A 15,318-nucleotide genomic window follows, 5' to 3' on the forward strand; every position below is an offset into this window, starting at 1 on the left:
TAATGGCAGTCTTGATTGAGAAATGATGATCCATCGATCGAGTCAAAAAATACTTTGGTTAAAATGAGAACAGAGGTGGGCGAATGGTAATTTTGTTCGTTTCCTTAAACAATGAATTAGGTAAAGATTACTCAACTCTAAAATGAGCAATAGTTTGAAAATTACTCCGGATATCTTTTTAGATGATGTCTAAAATAAATGGTATCAAGTGACTTTCTGCTTTCTTGCGAAATTGGAAATATTGAGACTTCAGAATATCAATGATCAAATACCGATGTCAAAGTGCGAATAGATATAGGAGCTTTCACGTAAAAAACATGATTAATTTGGATAAATACAATGTACTTGGAGGTACATATAGTCTATTCAAGAATGATGGACATCTCGGGTGGCTATGGAAAATCGAATTAAAGTTGGTAATAGCCCATAAGTTGAGATTTTGTGTTACGGAATTCATGTTGGTATTGTGAATAACCATTGATCTATAGACTATCTATAGATATGTGAATCTATGCACTTACCGACGGTTATTTGAATTTTGTACAGCTGTTTATGCTCTTAATTTAATCGTATTAATTGGAAACATAATTGTGTCAATTTTGAATGCGGATCAATATGCTGCAAATCTGAATATTTCTTATACTTTTCTAGGTTATATTAATATATTACAGTTCTGTGAATGAAAGTACAGAAATTTTTGAAGATCTTTAGTGACCAGATATTAAGCTGCGCCTGGACTTTCAAGACCTACTAGGATGTAAATCATTCTTTAATGGACTATATGTGTATTCCACCTGTTCATAATATTAACTACTGTAACGGGTTTAGTTTGCAAAGGGTTTCATCTCGAGCGCCAGCTATTCTTTCAATAGGGAGAAATAGCAAACCCACCCAGGTACCTACTAGTCGGAGACAGAGTTCGGTGTTATCTAAGGTGGTAGCGATAACATGTACTTTAAAAAAGAATTTATTACAATAAATTTAATCTATAGTGAACCATACAATGATTTCCAAGTCAAGAAATATACGCAGCTGATGACCCAGTTCAAAATGAGGAAAACAGAAATGCAATAATTAAACTGTCACGGTGATCAGAAATTCAAACACATTCAAGCACAGTGAAATCAATGAATTAAACAATATTCAAATTAATTATGTTCGGTCACAATATCAGGTATTAAAGAAAGAGAGAAATCAATAGCGGTCACTTTGATTCCTTCTGAGAAAATGAGGGATGTACGGGGCTTACACAAAATTTACAGTAACCGGTTGTCTCAGAAAGATCTAAGTCCCTGTAATCGGTTAATTTAGCGTTGGGTTTGATCCCGAGCACTTTCAGTGATTTTCAGTGTACAGGCCAATCAGAATTGAAAATATTAAATAAACGGGACGGGGTTGATGCAGGTGAAACACAATGCAACAATTTACAGGATAACGGGGTAGTTTATCGTGGTCTCTCCGTGGCAACCTTGGGTGTACACGCCAAGCATTACCAGCAGAAAGACTTCGAGACCTTTGCCGATTGGTTTACGTCACCAGAGAGCCAGGCGTCAGAAGTCTGCGGTAAACGGGAAAACGAAAACGTAACACGATAGGGGTAGGATGGCATAGGCCAGAGACAGGTTGTCTCTGGCATAGGCTACTGTGGTCTTTCCGTGGCAACCTTGGGTGTACACGCCAAGCATTACCAACGGAACCAGGCGACAGAAGTCTGCGTTAAACAGGGGTATAACCAATAAGGATTAACACAATTAAACAAATAAAAGAATGCAACTTTGAATCACGAAGTATGCAGTATCAAGAAAAGACTTACGGTTTGTTCTGGTACGGTGTACGGTCACACCACCGCTTAGAGAAAAGAAAAGAAAACAAATCGTAGGATATTCGAATTTAGAAAAATTAAAAGTGAAATCAAATGCCGAATAAAGGATGAATGAAATGATGAATAACTGTCGCTCAATCGATCATGAATCAAGAATAATGAATCGAGAATGATCGAATACAGAATAAGGAATCAAGAATAAAGAATCTAGAATCGCCGAATCAAGAATAGAGAATCTGAATTGCGAATAAAGAATGACGTTCGTCTGGTGGTGCGGCCCTATTTATCAACTTTCCAACATGTGAACGGTCATGTGATCAAAATTGCATCCAAAAATTCGGTATTCTCGAATATTCTCCCCAGAAGGAATATTCTCGGTGGCGGTTATCTCCTTATCGGTAAAAGAAACTGTCGTTATCTGCAATCCACGTTGTTTTATGCTGAATTCGGTGTGGTTTTGTGGACGGAAAAACAACGCAGAATGCAGAAAGACACTTTTCCTTTATTTGGGATTATTACGGCGGATTACTGATGGAAATTTTAATTTTACGGAATTTGAATTTATCAATCAGGATTCTGACAAATGAAACGGAATATCTATATCGAAACTGAAATCTCCATCAGACGGTGTTGCATTGCTTCAGCTGAAAAATTTAAGGAAACGGACATTTAAAACGAGGCTTGATTTTTATATAAAACAATTAAGTATCGCTACATTACTTCTGATTGTGAGCTGTTGTAGGATTGCTAAATATTTATGGTTGTCTGTTTCGTTAACTCATCAATGGAATTTAGATTTTTTATTTTTATGATAAGTCGTTGATTGTTTTTTTTTACAATGCATCATTTCAGGATGCTCGTATATTTATGTTGTTCTTATTATTTATTATCCTTATGATGAGTAAAAAGTTGTTTTATCAATTATTATGATGTTGGGCAGATATTTTTCACTAGAATACTAGAAAGACGTAGGTATAGGTATTAACTACAGACCCTTAGGAACAAAAGAAGTCCTTCCGCACCTATCTGACCCCCCCCCCCTCATTCCGAGCAGCAGTGACCCTTCGGAACTTATCAATTCGCTTTGCCGAACCCTGTATATATATATGAGAATTTTTATATGAATCCACTGCCTAACCTTTCTAAACAGCACCCTGTTTGTATGTATGTTGATGTCAGTTAAAACCATTTATTTTTCGTTCAGTTTTGGATTTTTTTTATGAAATGAAGGTTTCTTTTTCATTTCCTAGAATTTTTAAGCTGGATATTTATAGCTGAATAGTTTTTATATATTGTCTGTTTTCGGAAACAAAGACTGAAAATTATCAAGAAGTCAAAAAAAGGCATTATCTCTGTAAATACCCATTTTTGATCCATAGTTCACCGGACACAATATGTTGAAAATCACCTTTTACAACCCCGCGAAGGATCACGTCAAATTAGTCACCCATCTAGGGAACTACTAGATGGAAATTTTTGAAAATTGGTACAAAATCTGGTGATTGAAGATTGAAATAAACAAATATATAAAATTCAATAAACCAGTGGAGCTGATATAGTGAAACAGTATATCGGTTATCACATGAGTAAATTTGCCATAGCTTCTTTTGGTAGTGAGAGCAAATCATCCAGGCCGTTCAGAAAAATTGCTTGCTTCAGCCTATTGGATTAAATTTTATATTGAATCGCACATTTTTTTCGAGTCAGAAACAAGCGAACGAATCCACATTCTATGTGTTTTTTTAAATAAGTTCCTGGACTGAAAACAAGGCTAGGACTGTACATAATTATTTATTATAGAGAACATTACATTATTTTCCACATGGTTTGGCACATTTTTCACATATTACACCAAAACATTGTATTATAGCCATTGTGGCACAAGTTCTATGACTAAAACAAGCACAAGCGTCTGAATCTGGATCCCACAGTGTTCTTGTCACGACAGGAAGATTATGCTGGCCTCTCTCGGATACAGTGATGAAACAAACGTATTTATATCTGAAAAACAATGAAAAATTCCATATAACATTAAATTCGTTAAAATTTTTCAGTTTTTATGGCTATGGAACATGAAAAAACTGCCATGCTCTCTGCAAAATTGTGGCAATTACTGAATAATTGTAAATGAATAATAATTTACGTACATATCCGGAAAACCAATCTACCATCTACCAATCAACGTTCTTCGCTGGTCTTCCTTAGTTTTTCGAAAATTAGGAAAATTAATAAACTTTCATTAGAAGTCGAATACTTTCCGACTGGGTTCATGAGGAAAAATCACTCAAGTAAACACGATCGTTTTGTTTCATCACAACTGAACTGAACAAATTTTCTCGTCTGAGAAGACAAAATCTTCCGCCACATGGTGTACGTCTATCGCATAAAAATGCTCGATAGATATAGAGTCTAACTTTTTTCTTGATCATTCAAATTCTAAATTTCCTGGAGTTTCTTCTTCAAGATGCCGAAAATAAATAGTTGCGATATTTCAATAGATTTAGCCATTTGATTTACGCAAAGCCTTAACAAATTACACACATAAACCTCCTCATGAATCATTCTGTCTGTTTATGATAAAAACGGCATGAATACCTTTCAGTATTTTTTGAGTTTATCGCTAACACACAGACAGACTAGGAACTCTTTTCTAGTAGGGTATGGAATGAAAAAGATAGCTAGTTTCTGAATTTTTAGTTGAGTAACGGCCGTTTTCAATAAACCTATCTATCCATTGTTTCAGTTACTGAAGATAGAAAGTGGTTGTGATTTCGTTTCTATGATCTATCTATAGATATATTTTAGAATGGTTTCCAATCGTCAGTAAGTGAAACGATGGATATGTTTATTAAAAACAGCTGTAAGTGATCTATACCATTTCAAGTTCAAATTGGCGCTAATTAAAATCAAAATGACATTAGTCAAAATCAAATTCACAATATCAATTTCAAACTGGCATTAATCAGAAGCAAATTGGCATTATTCAATTTCAAATTGGCATTTATCAATTACCAATTGACAATAAACAAAATCAAATTGGCAATTCTGAATTTGAATTCTTCCTTGGGATAAAATTTATTGATGAAAAAATTATATTGAATGATATACACAGTATATAACGTCATAATTAATTAAAACTATTCGAGAATAATGAATTTTCTCGAAAAATTCATATTTTGCATATCGAATGCAGAAAAAATGAAACTTTGGATATGAGCGATGAATTTTGCACAATTAACAACCGCTGCCTTGCCAATATTATTTTGAACGATATTCTCTTATTCTGAATTCTGGATTCTACCATTCCGTTTCATTAACAGAACAGAAACTGTTTTTTAATAAGTTATCATAAAAAGAGACGATTTCAGACTCCCATTGTGTTTCAGAATCAACGTTTATTACTGTTCTTTGGATACCTATTAACTATTTCATTTCGCAGAGTATGCAAAGATTTGAGAGACTCCGAATACATAGATGGATAGATAGATGGATAGATATCTTTATTTCATAGTATGTAAACGAACATAAAAGAAATGGTGTCAAGCAACAACATTTAGCACAAATAATCATACAAAGAATATGGCTCCAATTCAATAACAAGTTCTCTTACTTTTCTCTTAAAAATTATTAAATTATTTAAAATCTTCATGCTATCAGGTAATCTATTATAAAACTTGATACATGCATATGAAGGATGCTTTTCAGATGATGACAATTTATGTATTGGGTAATGAAAACTTAATGATCTAAGAGGGTAATCATTCCTCCTTGTATGAACAGAGAACATATCTCTATTTTTGAAAAAGAAAACTAAACATTCAACAATAGAGTGAGTAATTTATTCTTCCTAAAAACTCCCCTACATGTTTGAAGGTAACTCATCGAGAAAATATACCTCACCACTCTTTTCTGTATGATAAACAGTCTTTCCACCTCACTGCTGGATCCCAATAAAATAACACCGTATCGAATCAAGGACTCAAAATTAGCAAAATATACTATCTTTAAATTTTTAACACTCAAATATCCTGAAAGAATTCTGATACCAAATCCCACACATGTCTTGCTTTCATTCAACACCAATTTATTTTTAGCAAACCACAATTTTATTTCACTAAATACTGACAATGCTTTAGCCTTAATATCATCAAACTCGGATCCTTCCACAATAACATTTGTGTCATCAACGAAAGAGGTCAACCATCTCAAGATCTCCTCATTCAAATCACATATGTCAATTAGAAAAATTATAAACAATATTGGGCCCAAAACACTACATACTTAGTAATAAGTAATACTTTTCGAGATGTTGCTATCAGAAAAACTCATAATTTTCGAACGAAAAAGACAGAGAAAAAGAGCTGTGTTGATCTGTGTGATAAACTGATTCAGTTCCATTCGAACGTTGATGTTCGATTTTTACAATTGCAATTTTATTACGTTTAGTATTAATTTGAAATTGATAAATGTCAATTTGAAATTGATAAATTCCAATTTGAATTTGAAAACGTATATAGAAAGGTTCAAAACTTTCACAGTTTTTATGTTACTGTCAGGTGATTGCAAAATGGCGAAAGCGCATGGATATTCATTAATGGGCCTCGCAAGATGCTGCACCGACGCAGCTTATCATTTCATTAATATGTATATTCTCACATACCAATTTTACGCACAAAGATGAATAAATTATAAATATTAGGCGATTGGGCCGCTTGGTCCTCAAAACTTTTTTGAACATTATGAGTTGTTTGAATTTTTCATTTAAATGTTGTAAGCGGTTCCGTACTCAGAAAGTATTTATTTGGTTTCTTCCGAATACACGTTACTTTTTGGAATAAAATCCTTTTTTACGAACAATACCATTGCAATAATAGACTCGAAAGGTCTTGAGGTATTTGCCTTTTATAAAACAGCAGGGATAAACATGGTAAATATTAGAGCTCTAACACATCGTTTCATATGAATTTTTTTTATGATACATTTTTTTGCCTAGGGCGATAGTTTTTTGGTGAAACAAAACCTAATGTAACGGAATTCGGAATTATAAGACCAATATTGTAAGGGGTTGTTAGTAATAATTTCCCCTAAATTTCCATTCATTAGGAATATTCTCATTAGAAAAAATTCAAAACAGTCAACTGATTCAACACCTTACGAGGGGTTTCATCTTAATAGTTCGAATTACCTGGGATCGAACCTGAGCTCTTTAACCTGCCTCCTCACGCAACTCACAGCCTTTTGTGATAAATTGTCACACAGAATATCGCCATAATTATTATCGAGGAGTTCCAATAACACTTTTTTCAGAATCTTACGAACTTTTTCGGTGCAAAACGGTGGTTCTGGTCTGACACACGACGAGTTTTTCTTCTCCCCACAGCTACCACCACCGCCCCCTCCTCCTCCTCCTCCTCCTCCTCCTCCAGAAGGAGTTGCGTGACTTTTACCATCTACTTTTCCACCTGCACCTGTGAAAGGAAATATTAATAATAAGATGCTTGCAAACATGTTCAAAGCCACATCTCAAATGTGCTATTAGTAACCTCTTAAGAGGACAATAAAAGCAAAGTTTTTCAGAGAAAACATTGGTTTTAATAAAAAGTAAATTTCTGAGACGATCCTTCATGCATAATCGAAACGTTTTGTAGCAGAAAATATGATCTACAATCGGTAAGTTGCAGGCTTCCATCACACAATGAAGATGTATGTCGAGTGTATCCTATAAAATGTTTGAAGTTTTCTATTAGTCCAAATTAAAATTTATATTTCAACATTCACAGAAGTGAAAAATTGTTTTTATGATAAAGCTCATCTCAAGGATAAAGCTCATCTCAAGGAGTATAAATCACATAATGGAAGCTGAGTAACATGAAAAACCGGAAAATCACTAAAGACAAACTCAATTGTAAAAAGTTACATGAAAGGGTCAAAAAATAAATGAAATTGAAACGAACCCAATAGGGAAGCCAGTAATAATAAAAGTTGAGTATTAGCATTGAGAATTAAACCCAATAATCCCCCCCCCCCAATAATCTGAATCAAAAAAATTGAAATATATCTTTTAGTAATTATAAAATCACTTGCCAGTTCAAATTCATCAATTATTATTCCAGGAATTAAATAGTTTACTGTCCGTTTGCGTGCTCATCAGTGGTACGCAAAAAATACAATAGTTTGGGACGAATATTTAATTTATAATAAGTGATCTTGTGATAGGGTAAATGAAATAAACCATTGAAGGATTTTATTGAACTAACTGAATATTCATTGAATCCATTTCAGAAAAACCTGTCTAGAATTTACATGACAATTTCTTTTCATCTCAATTATTAAAAGGGTTTCCGTCAACTTTGAAGCGTTAAAACGATTATTGTATTTTCATTTCAGAAAATTGGTATAAAAACAGACATACTCTTATTGAAGTGATATATAATTTCTGGAAACATCAGTTTTTTTTTTCAAAATGTTCTGAAGAAAAAAATTTCTTCGGTATTTGGTAATTTATTTCCGATTTTCGATTGTCCCACGACCACCATTATAAGATGAACTGAACTCTGTTTCCCATGTTATGTAACAAAGATTTGGACAAATCCGACCCTGCTGCTGAGTCCAAGTACCGGAGGGTAGTAAATATCCTTACAGATTGCTGTACATGAATTGCAACCAAATCGAAGCAAACTCCCACGCAGAGACAAACTGTCTTGTCTCTGTCCCACGGCAGTTTTTAGTTTCGTTTGTAGCAGCTATGTACCGCCACTTTACGGCCTATAATTTCGGCTTCATTTCGTTGAACCGCGTTTCTCTAGGTGGGTTTAATACTCAATGGGTATTAGTAAGTTGAGTTGAGAAAAAGCAAGAAACACAAAACAAGTAAAGTAAGAGAGAATGTTCCTTGCAGGATTCACGTATTGTACAGTGTGTTTCACGTAAGCGTAAGGAATGCGATATTTCATTGCATATTGCATAACTTACGAAAAATATATCTATGTTGGACATCAAGTTTCCATAGAACCATAAAAAATATGAATATATTTTCCCAATTTTAATTTTATTTCATTTGATTGAAATGGATAGAAATAAAAGAAAAATTACATTTATATTTATGTATTGGAATTGGGAATTCAATGAGCATTCAGAAAATATGATGAAAATATTTCTAAGTAGGTATGTTTATTGTACTAGGAAAATTCTGGCATTTTTGGGAAATCCGGCAGTTGTAAAAAGAATGAAATGGTCAGAAATAGTTTCTAAACCATAAAGTTTTGAAATTCAATAAAATTTGCAAAATGAATTCAAAAAAATTGTTCTGCCGAAATACCTTTCAATGCAGGTATTACTTGATGAAGAATATTTTTGAACAACGTGTAATTCGTAACATCGCAGAACTAGGCAATTTTTATCAAGCTTTATGTAAAATTCAATTGAACGCATGCCTTGGGCCATTTATTTACCTGCATCACAGGCACAGCAACTTTCTCCATGACCACAGCCTCCAGTTTCATCTGCACATGTACATCCTCCTACCCTAAGAACAAACGACAGCAGATAATTGGATTATAATCAATCTCTTTTTCTTCAAAATTTTCCAATACTAAATCGTTCGAGTAGAGAAGATTTGCAGCATTTCATTTTGCTCCTCCAAAAGTAGATATTTTTGGATGATGGACTTCAATTCAACAACTTTATATCTAAAGCCCGTTTGCAACAGCCGAGAAATCTCTAGAGAATTTACTCGTGAATTCATGCGCCGTGAATTCTCTTCAGTTACGTACGCACTTTCGGTAGAATTCACTATTCAGTTGCATACAAAATAATCTCTGACGTTTTCTTGCCAAAATTTAGTACAGAATTCTCCAGAGAATACTCGGCTGTTACAAACAGGCTTGAGACTATATTATAGGCAAACTAATAATGGGGTAGGTTAATTTGGTCAGGATTACTCAGTTAATGTGTTCATTTCTAATTTCTTTCAATCAAGGTCCACTGCAGATCTCATGTCACTGATTACCTAGGTATATTTTTTCATCTGACCTTTTTGTGCGGATCATACAACTTTTGATTCCATATTCTAAAAATATTCGGCACTGATGTGTCGAATCTCTGTTTTTCCAGAAAGTGAGAGTCGCAGAATTGTTTTCCATTTCATTTTGACTGTAGCTGTGACTTTTCAATCAATATTTTTCATTAATAAACATTTCATTCCCAATTGAATGGCATCTGAAACTAAACTTACGAAAGGCCGGGTTGGTGAGTCATAATACATCCCTGTTTTTTGACTGGAAATTTTGATTGTTCACATAACTTTTCCAATGGAAATCTTGAAAGATGAGTGTCATGAAGGGTATTAATTTGTCAGAAGTTCAATGTTGTTTTCGATGGTTAAATTATTTGATAGGATTGGCGAATCCAAAAATCTAGACGCCCTCTGCCGACTGAATTACGAAACTACTTTGTCAGTACTGCGAAGTCAAAACAAGTTTTGTTCTTTATGTTTTTTCTTATCTCACGTTGTCCAACAAAGTATTACAATTATTATTTGGAGAAGTTATATTGGGATTATTGTCTGGGTTTCTGAATAGAAATATTGATTCCGAAAAAATATTGGAAAAGGTATTCATAACAGTGCTTTCAACTGGCAGGAGTAAGGTTAAACGATTTTTCTTTGTGAGTGTTTTCTGCTAAATTCAATTGACGATTTAGAAATACAATTTCATAATTTTTATACTTCCAAATGAATGCTTTTTCTCATCTGTAGAACTTGTTCCATGAGCTGAATCATATTTATGTCTCTTGAGATTTCAGTATGAGGAATACCTCATAACATACCTACATAACATGGAATTGAAATACTTTAAAAAGAAACTTCACAAAGTCAGTATATGCTGCCTCAACATTATTAGCTAGGTTTAATTCAAGAAAGAATCTGTGAAATAATAGGATTTTGTGTCTAGGTACAGTGGATCACCAATATCATCGCTCGATTTTATTTCACAATTCACCCTTTTCAAATGAAATATTTCCAAAGAATGTTGATCTTTCTTCACGAAACTGAATCAATCAATTCACTTCCGATAATTCCGATAAATATCTTGATTTTCTAGAAAAACTCTGTTAGGCCGCACAAATCTCGAAAAGAGTACTGACAAACGTCAAAGTTTGTTTTCATTTCGCAGCGCCCTCAACGGTAATTGGATTCGCGAATACCACAAAAATTGCGTCGCGCCGCATTGAAGAGAAAAAAAAACGAAAAACCATAGATAGGGGTCCTTCAGTAACAATGCATTTAGAATACTATTCTATGTAGGTATAAGAAGATTTTTCTTGACATAAAATTTATTTTCAATGGACGAGATCAGAAACGTTTGCCAATCTTGTAAATATTCGACTTCACTCTTACAATGAACAAGTATTTTTTTCAAATTATACTTGTGCCTTTCGGTTGCCTTGAGCATTTTTCAATACTTGAAATGTCACCGGCTCCCAAACTTAGATTAATAAGTGATATGAAAGAAAATTTAATTGTATTTTCAATGTTTAGACATTATTCAGGCGTTTCATCTATAGACCAGTAAATTATTCATTATCGCTATAGTTTCATCAAAGAACACATTAGTAGTTGAGTGGATCTTTGATAAAACCATAGTCTTATAATAAAAAAATCATTTTATTATAATATCAGTTATATTAATATACGCTAATAATTTCATTTTAAACTCTTAAACAACGAGAGCTCCACGCCACTGGTGCCTATTTAATTTAAGCTATCCTCCATAATTTACGCGAAGCTACCCTCTGCGTAGTTGCCAGTGCGATGTTGGTTATAATAATATAATAATAATAAAGGGCCTTTATTTTGTACTCTACGAATACAATCATGAGGCGAAGTTTAGCCTATAGCTATTCTACTTAACCTCTTACAATAATTTTATCGAAAACAAATACGACAAAAATAACTTCTGATATAATACAACAAAGCAAGATGAAAAAAAAAACATTTTCTACTAAAACTACAACTATACTAGGTATACTACAAAAACAATAAACCTAACTATTCTGAGAAAGTAGCAAGTATCTTCTCAAATGTTTCCTAACACCATTCACAGAGTAACTATGGAATAGGTACTTAAAGCTATTATATACACTGACAGCACAAAACGTGAAGGATCGCTGAAACATGGCTGATCTAAATCGGGGCAACATAAGCCTATTCCTATGTCTTACAGAGACATCATGAACATCTCCTCGAAAGATGAGCTTATCACGCAAATATGGAGGGTTTGACGAAGTCAAAATTTTTTTTATTGAAACAGCAAGCTGCAATCTGTACAAGCCATCGAGTTTTAACCACTGGAGTTCCTTTATTTTATTAGAGATCCTGGAGAACTTGCGCAAACCGAATATGAATCTACAACATGCATTCTGAACTTTCTGAAGTCGGTACTTAGTTGTGGAGTCCAAGCAAGGATAGAACAATATCAAGCCATAATTCAATATAGACAGCACAAGGGACTCACAAAGGTATTTACGTGAACGAAAACCCAGAATACGCCGATTCCTATACAGATGTCTCAGTGCAAGGTACGACTTCTTTACGAGCAGCGCAACATGCTCAACAAATCTCAGTCTGCAGTCGAAAATGATGCCAAGATTCCTACAGCTGTTAGCAAACGGAATTCGCTCATCACCAACTTTAAGGATAATCTGCTCCGAATTAATTCTAGATCCACTAGAAAAAAGCAATGAGACACACTTCGGGATACTCAACCTGAGATTATTGGCACTGGAGTACTCTACTAATCTGGACAAATCTGCATTGATCTTCGTCACCGCTTCATCAACATCAGAGGGATGGAAAGAAAGTCGAATCTGCGCATCATCTGCATAAAAGTATATCATCACATACATAACTACCCTATACATATCGGCTACATAAATTAAAAATAGAATAGGTCCCAGGATTGAACCCTGCGGAACACCGGAGGTTACGGGGGAAATATCAGAAAATATATCACCCACACGAACTCTCTGAAATCTGCCAACGAGATACGATCGAAAGAACCGCAGAGCACCCACACCGAAACCGTAGAAAGATAACTTAGCACACAAGAGCTCGTGGTCGAGAGTGTCAAATGCTTTGGCAAAATCTAACAAGGTCAATATCGTGGATTTTCCCTCATCCAATGCCCTAAATATGTCATCCGCCACATTCAATAACAGTGTTGTAGTACTGAAACCCCTTCTGAAGCCTGATTGACTGGCTGTTATAATATCAGCTTCAGTAATGTACCTATATATTTGCTCACTAAGAATCTTCTCAAGGATCTTCGACATGCAAGGGAGAATACTTATCGGTCTGAAATCGCTAAGCTGTTCCGGACTCTTCAATTTGGGTAGAGGCCTGACAATAGAACACTTCCAAGCGGTAGGAAAGTAACAAGCTTCAATACAAACATTAATAATATGTGTGAGATAAGGCAATATAATGTCAATCGATAGCTGCAACATTTTCGCCGAAATATTATCACATCCGACAGCATTCGACCCGAGACCAAGAACAACCACTCTAATCTCTTCCTGAGAAGCGAGTTTGAATTCGAAATGTGCGTGAGAACTGAAGGTGTTGGACCTATAATAACTCGCCGTTTCGGGACAAGCGTTTGGTTGACTGAAAACAGAAGCAAAATATTTATTGAACTCGTCCGGGTTTTCGAAACCCTCGGGAATATCTGCGTCGAACCGATTATTGAGTGACCTGAAGGCTTTCCAAAAACGTTTAGACCCTTGAGACGCTGACCGACCCAGAAAAGCAGCTTTCTCTTTCCTTACAGCAGAAGTCGCGATGTTACGAAGCTGCGTATAGTACTTATAATCAGCGATATTCTTAGTACGTTTATACTTAGCTAAGGCCCCATCCCTTAGCTTCATAATATTTTTCACGGTAGGAGTTATCCACGGAGCGAACGGTTTGGTGATCTTAGACTCAATGAAAGGGGCATGTTTGTCAAAAACATGAATTAACTTCTGACTGAAAATGGAAATCTTGGAGTCAACATCATTGACATATAAAATGTCCTGAAAGGAAACCCTAGATAAGTCAGATCTGAAATTCTCAATTGAAAAGCCACGATAATCCCTATATATAGCAAGCTTCGGAATCCTCACGTCTTTCCTGACATCTATCTCACAATAAACACCACGGTGATCAGACATTGAATGATCAATTACCCCAGAGCTCAAAATCAAGTCAGTCCTATTTGTGCAAAAAATATCTAGTAGGGTTCGCGATGAACCTGCAATACGTGTAGGCTCAGATATCAGTTGTTCAAAGCCGTAAGAGCCAATGCAATCAGGAACTGGATTTCCAACCAACTGATCGACATTCACATCACCTGTGAGAATTATGTGATCGTACTGTGGCGAAACAAATGATAAGACGTCATCCAGGTAAATGATGAAGCTTGATAAGCTACAGGCCGATGTGCGATATAAAGACCCAACAAGAATAATTCCACTCTTAACCTTCAGAGCCACCCATATAGCTTCCACTCCATCCGGCACAATAAAATCACTCAAGACAACTTCAGCCGTTATGGACCTTCTTATATAAAAACCAACACCTCCACCAATACGAGCGACACGATCCCTCCTGAAAAATCTGAAATCAGGGATGCTCAGACTATCGTCATCAGTATACTCATTCAGCCAGGTTTCAGACAATCCCACAACATCCAAACCCCAATGCAACATAACATCAAACAAGCGATCTACTTTCGGAAACAGAGAGCGAACATTGAAATGAGCAATTTTTACGAATTTGCTTGAATTATCCATATTTACACTCAATACTGAATTCTAGATTTCAACCTATTAATTTGACTCAAATAATATGGACATTCAGCACTATTCGCAGTATGACATATATCGTAGTTGGTTTTCAAACCAGAATTACTATCTATACAATTTGTACACATCTTATCGGAAGAATCGCAAAACTTCTTTTCATGTGAACCCGAGCAGTTGGGACAAACAACTGTAGAACTCTTGCAATCCTTTATATAATGACCGAACTTACAGCATTTGAAACATTTAATCAAACTGAAATGCTCCTTCACAAAAGATCTTGACCAACCCAAATATAGAAAACCTTTACTAATAATACTTTTGAATAAAATGGGATTTGTCTCTAATACAATGTTGAACTTATCTTTATATTTCATCTTCGTTATTATTTTGACATCATTCAAGGAACAATTCAGGTCATTTACTCGGATCATTTCAGACAGAAAATTACTTTTAGCCAATGAGAATGAATCTACACTATAAACTATCAAACGAGGATTAAGTTTTTTAGGAACCGAAACATTGAAAGAGCCCTTCGTCTCGCTGTTAATTTTCAGTTTCAACTTCTCAAGAGAACCCTCATCACCACAACTTATCAAAAAGCCATCCCTTATTTTTCTAGTTCCCAGCACGTGAACATCATCAGAAATTGGATT

General features: G+C 34.8%; 1 protein-coding gene across 2 annotated transcripts; it reads right to left on the bottom strand.

The window, feature by feature from the left end:
- Positions 1–3,597: 3,597 nt before the first annotated feature.
- Positions 3,598–10,168, bottom strand: LOC123308029 (putative glycine-rich cell wall structural protein 1). 2 transcript variants are annotated; one of them, XM_044890550.1, is made up of 4 exons: positions 10,056–10,168; positions 9,274–9,347; positions 7,142–7,290; positions 3,598–3,823 (listed from the first exon to the last, which is right to left on the bottom strand). In XM_044890550.1, exons 1-4 carry the CDS (start codon positions 10,076–10,078, stop codon positions 3,818–3,820), a joined length of 252 nt encoding a protein of 83 aa, XP_044746485.1. In that variant the 5' UTR covers positions 10,079–10,168; the 3' UTR covers positions 3,598–3,817. The 2 variants fall into 2 exon arrangements, with proteins under 2 accessions (XP_044746485.1, XP_044746484.1); XM_044890549.1 differs by having other exon boundaries at positions 7,008–7,290.
- Between the last annotated feature and the right edge of the window lie 5,150 nt (positions 10,169–15,318).

This window comes from Coccinella septempunctata, chromosome 2, assembly GCF_907165205.1.
Source record: "Coccinella septempunctata chromosome 2, icCocSept1.1, whole genome shotgun sequence".
Taxonomy (NCBI): Eukaryota; Metazoa; Arthropoda; class Insecta; order Coleoptera; family Coccinellidae; genus Coccinella; species Coccinella septempunctata.